This window comes from Nipponia nippon, unplaced genomic scaffold (genome assembly GCF_047370975.1).
Source record: "Nipponia nippon isolate SJK-2023a ecotype South Korea unplaced genomic scaffold, ASM4737097v1 scaffold_23, whole genome shotgun sequence".
NCBI lineage: Eukaryota > Metazoa > Chordata > Aves > Pelecaniformes > Threskiornithidae > Nipponia > Nipponia nippon.
In genome coordinates, this window is record NW_028262340.1 from 6,665,727 (window position 1) to 6,679,647 (window position 13,921).

Here is a 13,921-nt window from a genome sequence, read left to right on the forward strand (position 1 = left end):
GGCTGGGAACACAGTCCCCTCCATTTCGTACCTCCTATAATCAGCCAGATCTTTGCAGGTTAAGGAGAGTGGGACGATAAACCCCTTCTCAGGCTTGTCAGCTCTGGGCAGGAGGGTGTCTCTAACTTAATGTGCCTTTTGCTTTTCATGGCGTTGAACCGGTGCTGTCTCTTGCTGGTTTTGCAGCAATGGCTCGGGGAAGTGAAGGACAAGAGCTCCGTCTTCTCCACGTTGGAGGAGGAGATGGCAAAGGCGAAGGTGGTGGGAGAGCAGCTGTACCGGCTGAGACAAGAGCGCAGCATCGACCTCGAGCGCTATCAGGAGAAGGGAAGCCAGCTGTGGGATCGCTGGCAGCGAGTCTGCGCCCAGATTGAGACCCGGTGAGAAACCTCCTGCCTCCTTTTGCAGATTTACTTTCAGGCTTCGGCTGAGAGCTTGGGTCAGGCTTGTCAGCAGCAATATTTGTCCAGATGGTGGCCGGGATACCCCTATAGCCTGCAGTGGCATTTCGCCCTCCTCTCATTTGTCTTGGTTCTTCTCTCAGCCACGCGGAGCTGGAGAGCATCCAGGAGGTGCTGAGTGATTACCGGCAGTGCCACAGTGCCCTAATCCAGTGGATCGAGGAGATCACTGTCCAGCAGGAGCTGATGAAGCCCGGGCAGGCGGAGGACAGCCGGGTGCTGTCGGAGCAGCTGAGCCAGCAAACGGTACGACAGGACCTTGTGATGTCTCCATGGCCTGGGCGCTGCAGTGACCATGCCCTTTCTTTTCTTTTTCTAAAATCTTTCCATCTGTGAGCTTGAAAATATGAAACACAGTGGGGAAGAGGCTGCAGACCTGATCTGGGTGTCTGGGAAGCAGAGAAACTCTGCTTATCTTGAGGGGGAGATGAGGCCTTGCATAAAAAACTGAAGAGGACAAAGACTTTACCCAAAAGGGGCGGGATGGGGACTGAAATTCAGCTCACCACCCACGGCAGCTGTCCTGACAAGTGTTTTTGCTTTGAATTCTGGTGAAGGCTTTGGCTGCAGAAATTGAGAAAAATCAAGCCAAACTGGACCAGTGCCAGAAATTCTCCCAGCAATACTCAGCTGCCGTCAAGGTATGGGTCCCCTCCTGCGCCTAGATAAGGCTGGCTGGGCAGAAGCGGCCGCAGCGCAGCGTGTATCTCGCATGCTCCATGTCTCTCCACCCCTGGTTGCGTTTGCAGGACTACGAGCTGCAGCTCATGACGTACAGGGCATTTGTCGAGTCGCAGCAGAAGTCTCCCATGAAACGCCGGCGCATGCTCTCGTCCTCGGACGCCATCACGCAGGAGGTAGGAGCACGGCTGCCCGCCCGCCCAACCTTGCGAGGGAGAAATTGTGCAGGGGGTTCTTCGATGCCGAGCAGCCTCTGTGAAATGAGCTCCTTTCTGCTGAACTCTCTTGTATAAATAAAGTTTCCACCCTCGCTGTTTTTTCCAATAGCCAGAGAGGATGGCTTAGTGCTCTAAGCACCAGGTATGAAATACCTAGACTCCTGGGAACCCCTGGGTCAAATCCAGCGGGGTCGGCTCAGCCCTTCAGCCTTGCGAGGTAAATAACCAGAGCGCCATGCAGCGTTACTGTGTGTGGATCTTTGGGATGAGACCTTTAGGGACCCAAGGTCTTGTCTGCTCCGTGTGGATACGAAAGATCCCGGTAGCCCTCTTGTGAGAGTTGAGCATCCGCCCCAGTGTCCGTGACCGGAGTCTCCCCTTCGCTCCAGTGTTGTGCAGCATGCCGTGTGTGGCCACAACCCTCCCCGTCAGACTCGCTGCATTTCATTGATGCCGTACGGGGTCTGCGAGGTGCCTGGGGGCTTCCCAAGCGAGAGATGGTGCATCCGTGTCATGTACTGTAAAGTAAGTCGCTCCGGATCCGCTGGTCGTGGCTGATGCGCCCCGTTTCTCCCTCTCTCCGTTTGCAGTTTATGGATTTGCGGACTCGCTATACAGCTCTGGTAACGTTAACCACGCAGCACGTGAAGTACATCAGCGATGCTCTCCGGCGGCTGGAGGAGGAGGAGGTAAGGGTGTTCTGTGGAACTGAACTCTGTTCAAAGTGCGCAAGCTCGTTTCCTAGCACCCCCGAGGGTGCTGCTCCCCGTTCAGGTTACATCTCGGGTGCTGCTCCCCACAGCCTTCTCCGCCTTTGGAAATCTGGGGCCCCTTTGATGTGGTTATCTTCTCCCTCCTCTGTTTGCAGAAAGTAGTGGAGGAGGAGAAGCAGGAGCATGTGGACAAGGTGAAGGAGCTCCTGGGCTGGGCCCTGGGCTTGAAGCAGAGCGTACAGGGCAGGACGGCGGCTGCCGGGAGCAGAGAGCTGGGCGACATCGAGAAATCCATCTCGGAGCAGCAGGTAAGCAGGGGGGCAACTGTCAGGCAGTTTGTTTAACTTCTGATCTTTTCCCACAACTGAATTAAGCTTCTTTCTTTCTTTTTTGTTTTTTTTCCGACAGGCCCTGAATGAGGAGCTGGCTGCAAAGAAGGAGCAGGTCTCTGAGGCCATCAAAACTTCACAAATCTTCCTGGCAAAACACAGCCACAAGTGAGTGTGGCCCGAGGAGGGGAGAGGCAGGGAGAGCAGTGGGGGGAGATGAGACACCTTAGAGCTGGCGCCGGTGGGCTGGCGTCCCTGGGGTCCAGTGCCCAGCTCCCATTAAAAACAGCGATGAGCTGCACGTGAAAGTTGTCGTCTTTCTTATCTGCAAGAAGAGCTATGAAATATGAAACCCATTTCTCCTGTTAGGACGATATCAATCCCTTTTGGTAGTGATCCAGCCCTGATGTTTGGGGATTTGATCGTTACAGGGCAGGTCAGCCTTTGCTGAGCACAGTTACCCTTGCTGGTTTTGGCTGAGCTGGGCAAGGAGTAGGGCAGTGGGAAGGGGGGACTCCTGGTGGGTTTGGCCTTTTCCTTCACCAGAAGAAGACGTTAATTCTGCAGAGCTGGGAGACGGTTTGTGCAGTTTCCCTGAGAGATTTCCCCTTCCCCTTGTAGGCTTTCCCATCCAGAGAAGGAACAGATTTCTGCTCAGATCGGTGCCCTGAAGGAGACCTACCAGGCGCTCTGCAGCGACTCCACGGAGCAGCTCCAGCAGCTCCAGAGCCAGCTGGCTCAGGAGACGGAGCACAAGGTACTGGTCCCCGCTGGGTCCCGTGGCTGCACGGGCACAGGGTGTAAAAAAGGTTTTGCTTGGTTGCGTGTCTCATGGCCACCAGCCACTCACAGCCCGTCGACTTTCTTACTTGCACATGGTTGCCCTCCCTTCTCTTCTGTCCATGCGTCACCCGAAGCACCCAGGCTGGGGTGGTCCCTGGAGGCCAAGCAGGAGCCGTTTGCCTGCTGCCTTCCAGCTCAATGGGAGAGTTGTCCTTTGCAATGGTTTTCGTCAGAGCTCTGCCCTGTGCACGAGGGTTGGCTTGTTGACGCTTGGTGGGCAAGCGTGTAGATGGACCTCTGTCCTGGAAAGGGTCCCCTTAGCAAATCTGTGTCCTCTGAGGATGCTCTCGCAGTGGTTTAACCGCAGAGGGCTCCATCTCACAGGCTGCCTGCGTGCAGGAGACGCGAGAAGGTGGGTTTCTGCAGAAGGGCGTTTGCCCGTGCGGTCTCATATGTCTCGGGGTCTGGCTTGTCTCAGCTGTGGCTGAATGAAGTTGCTCTCCCCCGTGGAAGGCGACTGCATCGCCCAGGCCCTCGGCTGACCTGGGAGACCTTCACACCCCGTAGCTGGACCCATTCCCTGGTCCCGTCCACCAGCGCTCCCGTCAGTCCCCATCCTTGTTTCACTGGGTAGGGAGGGCTGAAAGCGCATCCTTATTGCCTCTGTTATGAGCTGTCTTCGGTCATTCACAGATATACGTGTACGTGTTATATAAGTGTATATACATGTGTCGATGGATTTATTTGTGTGTTTGCTTGCTGGCTCCCTGTACTCTGAAGCAATGGCCCGCTCAGATCTGGATGCGTGACGCAGGTTTTGGCCGTTGGGTCCGTGAGTGAAGCCCTGTTCGAGCCGCTCACGGGAAGAGGGCGGCAGGGCTGCTTGTGTGAATTCTGCCTGTCCAGCTTTCACCTAAACATGGTGTTTCTCTCCAAATTGGACTTTATAGCCCGTTTCAGGTGTCTCAATGCGGTCAATGCTTTCTATTGCAAGCCCTTTAGCCCTCGGGCTGGCAGCAGAAAGCTTACGGTGAGCAAACGGACTTGTTAGTCGCCGTGAAGCCATCATGGCTTTGATGCTTCTGCTGCCAGGAGAGCGGCGGAGAGCAGTCTCCCTGGGGAAAGGGGGCTTTTTCCTTTCCCTTTTCCTCCCTCCCGGGCAGGAAAATGACTTTATAGCGAGCGCCTTCTCCAGGGCTTGCTGGGCTGTTTTCCTACAGCATGAGCACGCTTTGGGGCTCAGGCTAGAACAGTTTTCACTCACGCTCTTGCCAAAGCCCAGGAAACAAAACGAGAGATGGCAGTGGGGCTCCGCCATAGATCCCGGGCCCGTCTAGGAGACGCTCCCCGCGGCTCCGGTGCGGTGCAGTTGCTTCACTGTAGAGGGAGCATGAGGAACTCTTAACATTTGCTTGCTGGAAACATCCAACTGTCAGAGAGAAGTTATAAAAGACAAAAATGCAAAGCAGAACGCGCTAAATTGAGCATGATGTGTCCCTGTACAGTTTGTGTTTCATGTCAACTGTTTTTAAGATTAACTGACATCCTTGCTTACAAGTTTAACTAACCCCCCGGGATTTAAACAAACAAAACACACAAAGCGAAAGAGGACGACCTGTGTGGGGGGCTCTTTTTGCAAACAAAACAGTCGCATGCTGGACGCTAACACCAAGCTTTACACTGTGTGTGATACGGCTGAACTGCTCCATAAGGCTCTGTCTTTAACTGCTCAAGGCACACCCTGCGACTCGGGTAAGTAAAAGCCTTTTACCTCCCTTCCCTCCCATCCTCCCTCCTTTTTTATCGTTCTCTTTTTTCCCCCCTCTCCTTTCTTCTGTCTTTCCACGGCTTGTTCATCTCCCAGCGTGCATGCCTGAGTCTGGCGACGGTGGTGGAGAGCTTAGGTTTTTGCAGCAGGTTCTGCTGGCTCCGCAGCAGAAGGCAGCGGGGGAACTGCAAACCAGCCTGGCGGAGGCTGCACCCTCTGCTGTGCCGTACCTGAGCTGCGCCGCAGCTACAAACACCCCCAGCCGCCCATGCTGTTGGACTCACCGACAAAAAAAAAAATCTAGGGGTCTTGGGGATGCCAAAGGAATTCATTCCACAATCCAGATGCCCTCCTCCCTATCCCCACAAAAATATTTTAGTGCTTGGGCCAACCTTATACCCAACCAGTGGGACTGGGAGACACCCAAATGTCCAAAGAACCATTACTCTGACATCCGAGTTATTACTCTCCCTGTGGGGATACCAGCAAGAAGAGAAAAGCCCCTCCAGAAACACCAAAGGAGATGGTCTGTTCCCAGTCTGTCACTGCTTCCGTGCTGGGACCTCCAACTTCTTACGCTTCTCCCCTTGCCCTGTCTGAAGAGCACAGCTACTTCGAGGCGCTGGAGCGGGGCAGAGTGGGTGCTGGTGGTCGTGCTGGGGAGCCGCCCCGCATGCAGCGCTCCTGCCCTGATGCATGGCCGGTCTGTGCGGCTGGGGAGCTGCTCCGTGGCGCAGGGCTCTGTGGTGGTCCCCGGCTGTCCTGGCACTTGAGATCTGCTTGGGGAAGCACAGGATTTAAGCATGGCAGGAGTCAGGGTGGAAACTGCACTGGGAGAGGTTTCTAGATACCCTGAAGTGGACATCTTTGGGGGTTTTTCTCCTCTGAGTACAGAGTGGGATTTGTGTCGTCTTTACTTTTTAAAACATGAGTAGTTGAACGGCTTTGGTGTGCTTGTTGGTCTCCTTCCCTCTGTTTCTCCATGGAGCATTAGGAGCACTTCTGGGTTTTGCTGCTTGCCGCTTTGCTGTGTTCCTGTTGGTGGATGTTGGAAGCATCTCGGTGCTGCCCTGGGTGATGGACTAGATGAGCATTAAAACTTGCTGGCAACGTGCAAGCTAGCAAATGCACCAATTTGCGTGCTGTGACGCCTTTGGAGTTGCATTTCAAACACTTTGGGACTCCTTTCTAGCCTGTTTAGGGTTTTTAAACTTTTTTTTTTTTTTGAAACTGAGACCTCCCTGGACCTCATACAATCTGAGTGCTGGCAATGCTCGATTTTCATTTAATTCTTTTCCTTCTCTTTCTGTTCTAGGGCAACGAAGCAGTGGCAGGAGTGATCGATCTTGGCACGGTAGAAATATTCCCTGTCTTTGGTGCCATGCAGAGAGGTCTGATAGATCAGGACACTGGCCTCGTCCTCTTGGAGGCCCAGGTTATCACATCTGACTTAATCGTTCCAGAGACCAATGAGAAACTCTCCTTGGAGAAAGGCCTGGCAAGAAACATCATCGATCTCAGGACTTTCCAGGTGCTGCAGGAATTGAAGGATGCTCTCCACCGGGTGGAAGAAGTCAGATGTGAAGGGAGGCAGCTGCTGCCTGTCGTTGCTGCGATAGAAGAGGGGAGGATCAGTGAGAGCATTGGGCTAAAGATTCTCGAGGCTGAGCTCGTCACTGGGGGCTTTAAAGTCCCTCAGGGCAGAATCAGCATGGAAACAGCGGTGCGAGAAAGGCTCCTTACCCCCCAGCTTTATTCCAGACTTATGTCTCACCTGGAGGGTGGCAAGGATTTGATTGACCCCAACACTGCTGAGAAGATCGGTCTGCCCGAGCTCATGCACCGATGCATCACTCACCAAGAGACTGGGCTGAGGCTGCTCCCAGTCAAGCAGCTGGCGGGTGGGATGGTGAGCTTGACATCAGGCAGAAAAGTCAGCATCTTCCGTGCAGTCCAGGAAGGGCTGATAGACAGGCAGGTGACGGTCAGGCTGCTGGAAGCCCACCTCTTTGCTGGTGGCATTGTTGACCCCAGGACAGGGCACAGGTTGACTGTGGATGAGGCCGTGAGACATAATTTAATTGACCAGGATTTGGCATGCACGCTTCTTATCCGGCAGCTTCAGACAGGTGGCATCATCGATACCGTCACGGGAGAGAGACTGACAATTGACGAAGCTGTAAGGAAAGAGTTGGTAGCACCAAGGATTGCATTGGTGGTCCTGGAATCCCTGTGGTCCTTCATGGGGCTCCTGTGGCCAGAGACGGGGGAGATCGTCCCGGTTGCGGACGCTTTAGAGCAAGGAATCCTGTCTACGGAGTTGGTTTACAAGATTCTCAGCAAGAGGCAACTCATTAAGGGTGTCTTTATACCAGAAACCACTGAGGTGTTGTCCTGGAAGAAAGCAGTTGAACACGGCATCTTGGAGAGAGATGTGGCAAAGAAGCTGAAATCCACAGCCATACCTGATGTCATGGCCAGCGTGCAGCTTGCTGGCTCTCCAAGCAGAAGCAGACATGGCCAGAGCTCTTCTGGAAGGAGTCCCACAGGTCACAAAGAGCAAAGTGACCCTCTGCTAAGGAGTGACGACGAAAGGCTGATGTTCCACTTGATGACCCACAGCTATATCAACATCCATGATGGCCAGAAGCTGCTCCTAGTGGATGGAGAGTTGAACAATCTCACTAAAGCCCTCATCCAAACCCAAGAAAATGGATCCTGTGCACATGTGTTGGAAGAGAGTGAAGGCTTTGAGGAGACAAAGGCAAATGCAGCTCTTGAAAGCGAGCCTTGCAATGGTTTGGCTTTGCAGCAGCTTGAGTTTCAATTTGCTCCTTCAAAAGAACAAAGCGAAAAGGTCCTGCTGCCCAGAACTGCTTTGGAGAATGGGGAGGTGGTGATGGGACCTGAAAGCCTCCTGTTGGAGGATGCAGAAGATATCCTGCTTGTGAAGGAGCAAAAGCAGATTCAAACCGAACAGGCTACCATCAAGAGTGAAACTGATGCTGAATTTGGAAGAGAGCAAGTAGCTTCTACAAGCAAGGACAAACAGGTAAAGGTAAAATTATCGATGCTGGGACGTCCCGGTGACCTTGGTAGCGGATTCAGAGAAACACAGGAGACAATGATTGAGGCAGAAGAGTTGTCCAAGCCTACTACAGCAGATGGAGTGGAAAGTATTGAAGATCAGAAGAGGGCATCGGAAAGTAGGGCAGTTGTTGTGAAACGTGAAATCTGCATACCGATGGATGTTTCAGAAAGTAGAGGGAGACTGGAAATCATGGCAGAGAGGTCTCAGGATGTGGAGGAACCTGAACTAGAGGCAGAAGATGTTACAGAGACTTATTTGCTAAACGAGGAAACAGTTGAGAATGGCATGCTGGGAGGAGAGGAGGGTGTGCTCCCTAAAACTGGAGAGGCAGAGCAAACAGAGAGGCAAAGTGAAAACACAGAAAGTGTATTGGAAGTGGAAGAAGGAGAGGGGGAAGAAGTATCAGGCAATGAGAGCGTTGATGAAACATCCCTGCCAGCCCCTGCAGAGCAGGAAGCGGAGGACGCTTTGGAAATGCTGTTAACGCAGCTCCAAAGCGGTGGCATAATCCACGAGCAGACGGGCAAGACTCTTCTTCTAAATGAAGCAGTAGCCTGTGGAGTGGTGCCCAGCCACACAGCTGTGAAACTAATGGAGAAAATGAAGATGTTCAGCGGCTTCTTTGACTCGCATACCTGCGAATCATTAACCACCGAGGACGTCATTGAAGAAGGTCTGATGGATGAGAAGCTTCTCCAGAAGGTATTCGCATCTGACAAAGCGATAAGTGGCGTTCTTGACCCAGGCAATAACTTTGTCTACTCTATCAAGGATGCCGCTGCGGTTGGCCTTCTGGACAAGGAAACAGCAATGAGGATCTTGGAAGGGCAAGTGGTTACTGGAGGGATTGTTGACTTGAAACGTGGCAAAAAAATATCCGTCACTTTGGCTTCAAATCTGGGCCTCATAGAGCCAACGGGTCAGAAAGAGCTGGTCAAACTGGAGAAGGCTTCCAAAGGGAAAGGCACTGATGAGGTGACCAGACAGAAGCTCATTAGCTTACAGGCTGAAACCAGTGGAATTGTGGATCCTAAAACGAAGCAGCCTTTGACTGTTGCACAGTCTGTTGAAAAAGGGCTCCTGAAAAAGGAAAGAGCTTTTCAGCTCTTGACCAAGCAGATTGCTGATGGAGGAATCATCCATCACATGTCTGGAATGAGGCTGTCTGTAAACGATGCAATGAAACATGGCTTGATCAATCAAGATTTATGTAATGAACTCATGAAAGCTGAAAGCGTGTGCCTGCAGGACTATGTTCATCCAGCTACGAAGGAGAAGCTGCCCTTGCCCCAGGCAGTATCGTTGGGGCTCGTTAGTCCGGACTTCCAGAGGAAAGTGCAAGAAATCCAGGCTGGGAGTGGAAGCATTATTGATCCTGCTTCTGGCCAGAGACTGGCACTCTGTCGAGCGGTCAAGGAGGGCTTGCTGCCCAAGCAGGTTGTGGAGAAAGCCCTGTCATCTTCAGAGATGAAAGAAGGAATTGTAGATCCCGAGACCTGCATGATCGTTCCGTACTCAGAGTTCATAAAGAAGTGTAAAATCGACATTGAATCTGGCCAGAGGTATCTGGAGGTCCATCCCTTCAGAGCCATCAAGGATGAGGTGACGGGGAACAAGCTCATGTGCGCCGAGGCGGTGAGGCTGGGGAGGGTGGACCCGCTGCCCACTCTGCGGTTGCTGCAGGCTCAGGCAGACAGCGGCGGGGTCGTGGAGGGTACTGTCAGCAAGAGGCTCTCCCTGAGGGCTGCGGTGGAGCAAGGGCTGCTGGATGAGGAGATGGCCAAACTCATCGCCACCAACCAGATGAGGACCGGGGGAATTGTTGATGCTAGCAGTGGGAAAAGATTGACTTTAAAGGAAGCTGTTGAAAAAGAACTGATTAGCCAAAAATTAGCTGCCAGTCTTCAGGAGGCACAAACATCTGGAGACAAATATGGCTCTGAGGTCGGCAAAGTAGATAAGCCCCACCTTTTCCAGGAAAAAGTGGAAAAAATATCTCCAAAAGAGGAAGATGTCATCCTCTCTACCAGTGCTGCTAAGAAGTCTGATGGTGCTGAGCATAAAGCCAGATCCGAAGCCACGAGCTACGATGTGGCTGGAGGTGCTGCTGCCAAGAGATCCCCAGTGACGCTGACAGAAGGGAAATCAAAACCTCAAGAAACTTCAGAGGATGGTGTAACGCATCAGCCCCAAGAAAAGGTTGCACTGCCTCCAGAATACCCCCCAGTATTAGGTACAGCATCTCTCTCTGAAGAGACGGTGGCGGTAAGGGCTATGGAAAAAGGGATTGCAAAGAGCAGCTCCCAGGTGAGAGCAGCTTGGGGGAAGGAATTGAGGAGAGAAGTCGTGGATCGAGGGACAGAGAAAGTGGAGGGATTGGGATTGCAGGAAGAGCAGTCATTCTTGGACATGGAGGCGCTTCACAATGCGGAGAACAGTGAGGAGAGGAGGAGGAGGAGGAGGAGAGGGTTTGTAAGTGCAGAGGGGGTTGTGGCAGGTGAAGAAGGTGCAGTGGTGGCTTCTGAGCAAGGAGAGCGAGCGGGCAGCCCGGATGGGGTAACACCAGCAGCCCTGAGAGAATCTGGTACGGTGGGTCGAGGGAAGGGAGAGATGGGTCCTACAGAGTCAGGAGAACCCCCTGAGATTGGCGTCCCCACGAAGCCTGCAGGAGACGAGCTTGCAGCTAAGAAAACTGTCAAGCACATCAAAGGAGAAACCCTGAGATTGGGTGCAGAAGGTCCAGTTGATCAAGAGAAAACAAGTGAAACTGAGCTAAAACCTACCCAAAAACAGAAAAGCAAGAAAAAGAAAGCAAAGCAGACTGGTATCCCAGGAGGCAGCGCTCAGCTGGAGAGATCTTCTGCAGAAAAGCAGTCCCTTCCTTTCCTGATTTCCAAAGAAATTCCAGGGAAGAAGGAGGAGGAGGAGGAGGACTTCGTCTCAAGCACGCCAGAACCAAAACCTGAAACCACCACCAAGATTACTGCTGGGTTGGCAAGAGACGCAGCCAAGCACATGGGGAGCAGCAGGGATGAAAAAGAAAAGAAAACAATTTCTGAGAAAGATAAAGAAAACCTCGCTGGGGGTCAGGTGTTGAAAGGGGAAGCTCGAGAGGTGATGAAAGGTGGGATCAGAAATGGTCACGATTCGTCGGTGGCATTGAGCCTAGAGGACAGCATGGCCCAGGAAAACACCAAGGTGGAAACCACCAGTGATGTGTCCAGTGCAGCCCCTGCAGCAGGCGAGCTGCCCGATGAATTAATTATCAGAGAGGAACCCAGAGAAGTTCAAGAAACCTCTGCAGTCCTTGAGCTTGGAGAAGAGACACGGCAAGAGCAAAGAGTGGAGATCAGCACAGGCCAAGGAGGTGCCCCTGTTCCCCCAAAATCCCAAGGAGAAACGCCGCAGGAGAGGACCAGGCAGGCGGGTCCTGGCGATCGGGGCTTGCTCTTACCCGTGATAGTGGAGGGGGAGCTGCTGGAAACCTCGAGGGAATCCACGAGACCAGCCCAGGTAAATTGATGCTTTTTGCTATTTTGACTTTTTTTTTATGAGCTATTTGTGCGTGTTTGATGTTAAATCTGTCCAAGGTCCTCAGGGGAGAGGACGGCCAGAACAAGAGGAGTGGATGTTTGAGCTTGATGTTGCAGTATCAGCTGCAATGGATTTGGCAAAGGACCCAGTGACGTATGACTGAAAACACTCGAGGCTTAGTTGTGGCTTCTTTTTACTAGAGCATTACTTATAAATGACTAATAAGTAGTGCTCTTTTTTGGCACTTTTACTGTAACACCAGAGATCTCTTGCCATTTATAAGCTTATGTTGGAAAAAGAGCCATGTGTTTTATTTGTCCTGTAGTAAATCTTGTAGATAAGGCTAGCGAGTGGAAAGACCCTGAAACGGAATGTTATTAACAGATTTCTTCTTTGGAAAAAAAAAAAGAAGAATATATAATCCTTTGTTTTCTGTCTAAATCTGAGGTTTGGTTTTACTGTTTGATTCTGTAGATTATGTTCAGCAAGAAGATGTGTCTGGAGCACGATGAGAAGCTGATATCTTATCTCTCCATGCTCCGAGATATCGAGATGAGAATCAAACGGGTGCAGCCAGCAGAGCAGAATTTGGCAGCCCTGCACGACCTGCTGCAGCAGGCGGAGGTAAGCGAGGCTGGGCCAGGCTTGGCCGGCGTTAGGCAGGACAGAGCTCATCCCTCCTCTCCCCAGCTTCATCCGCCGTCCTTACACCTCCTCCCTGCTTCTGGGAGCCAGCCGGGGAGGTTAGTCTCAGGTTTAACAGGCATTTATATGCAAACCCTGTCCAAAACCCCGCTCTGGCACTGCCTCTGGCTCACCTTCTCCTCCCTGCTTAGACGATAACCTAAGCGTGGCTGAAATGAATTTTACAGCCTGCAGAAAGACAGGGGAGTGCTGGCAGCTGAGCGGGGCTGGAGGATGGTAATGAATCTTTCTAGGAGATAGACGCAGTGTTTGGAGCTGGGTCTCCAAAACCTTTCCTCAGTGTTGGCAGCGGGATGATGAAGTCACCGTATCTTAGACATAACGATGCTGTCTTGCCTCAGGCCCTGGGCGCTGAGCTGCAGGAGCTGAGTTTCCCAGTGAATCAGGAGTTGGATGCCGTGCAGTGGATTGTGGCCAACCCCCCCGAAGAAGTCCCTGAGCAATTACTGAAGGCTTTGGAGAAGGATGCCAAGAACCTCCAGAAGTCTCTGAGCTCTGCGAGTGATGTCCTGGAGTCCCGGCTGCAAAACCTTCGCGGGGCAGCAGAAACCGAAAAGGTAGAGCTGGCAACTGTCCCCACTGCCTGCTGCCCCCCGAGCATCCCAACGCTCCTTCCCCGGAGCGCTCTGCTCCTTCTTTAAATGATGCATTTCTGTTTTTAAGGCTAAAATCCTGGCACATCACGAGAGTCTCCAGGACAAACTCCAGGAGCTGCTGAGCTGGGTCTCTGGCACCGCGGAGTCGCTGGACAGCAGCGACTATCACCACGCGACTGATGCGAACAGCTTGAGTCGCTGCCTCCAGCGCTACAAGGTAACCATGGCAATGCCCCTAATCCTTCTGGCTGATGAAGTTGCTGTCCCCTGCGCGGAGGAGAAGCTTTTAATCCTGCTTCCCTCCTGGAGCCTACCAAGGGTTTGCCCTTATCCTTTGTTGCAAGAGGAGCAACAATATTGTATTTGCTCCAAAGTCATTTGTTTCCACAATACACAAACCATCTGCTTTGGCCAGCTGGGGAACATGCTCCAATGCAGGTGTGTGGTGGGGGCTGAGAGACCGGAGGGATTCCCGTCAGGCTGTCGAGAAGAGAGCTGCCTCCTCCGTGGGGGTTCTGAGAGCCTCCTCCATCCCGCCTGCCCTGCTCCCCTTCGACTGTCCGAGGAGCCCAGGCTCCCCTCCACATTTATTCATCTTTTAGCGACAGCTTTCAAGGTTTGGTCAGTTCAGCATCTCCTGTTTGCTGGTGGCGCCTTGGCGTTGAAATCAGGGGATCGAAGGCTTTGAGAGCCGATGGTGGCCCACAGAGTCACCATGGACTGGATGGAGCTGGTGGCAGCTCCAGGTCGGGGTCATCTTCAGAGCCAAGGGCGGCCCTGCGCGCGCGGTCCAAGCGACCTCTTGGCGAGGTGCTGGAGGCCTGGTGCAGAGGCACGTTAGAAAATTGCTGCGGTGAGATGCTGTCACCTCGATGCCGAGTGTGCTTTTAGGAGCGTTTGGGGTTTCTGGAATATATCGTTCTGGTGACAACGCACTTGTTTTGGGTGCGTACTGCTGCCTCTCCGCGTGTCCCTTCTGAAGCCGGCAGTGCAGGAAGGCGCTGGCTGCAGAGCCGTTTTGCCTTGACGGGTCTTTTCTCTC

The 13,921-nt window shown here is 52.8% G+C and overlaps 1 protein-coding gene across 12 annotated transcripts in view; it reads left to right on the forward strand.

The window, feature by feature from the left end:
• The window catches only part of MACF1 (microtubule actin crosslinking factor 1), a 142,047-nt gene that overhangs the window by 57,313 nt on the left and 70,813 nt on the right, over window positions 1-13,921 (forward strand). For all 12 annotated transcript variants that reach the window (XM_087760700.1, XM_087760693.1, XM_087760691.1 and 9 more), the window contains exons 28-39: window positions 187-380; window positions 545-707; window positions 1,019-1,102; window positions 1,211-1,318; window positions 1,951-2,049; window positions 2,229-2,381; window positions 2,482-2,570; window positions 3,024-3,159; window positions 6,269-11,557; window positions 12,053-12,202; window positions 12,625-12,840; window positions 12,947-13,096. In XM_087760700.1, coding sequence (XP_087616826.1) covers window positions 187-380; window positions 545-707; window positions 1,019-1,102; window positions 1,211-1,318; window positions 1,951-2,049; window positions 2,229-2,381; window positions 2,482-2,570; window positions 3,024-3,159; window positions 6,269-11,557; window positions 12,053-12,202; window positions 12,625-12,840; window positions 12,947-13,096 — 6,831 coding nt within the window. The remainder of the gene's footprint in view (window positions 1-186; window positions 381-544; window positions 708-1,018; window positions 1,103-1,210; window positions 1,319-1,950; window positions 2,050-2,228; window positions 2,382-2,481; window positions 2,571-3,023; window positions 3,160-6,268; window positions 11,558-12,052; window positions 12,203-12,624; window positions 12,841-12,946; window positions 13,097-13,921) is intronic.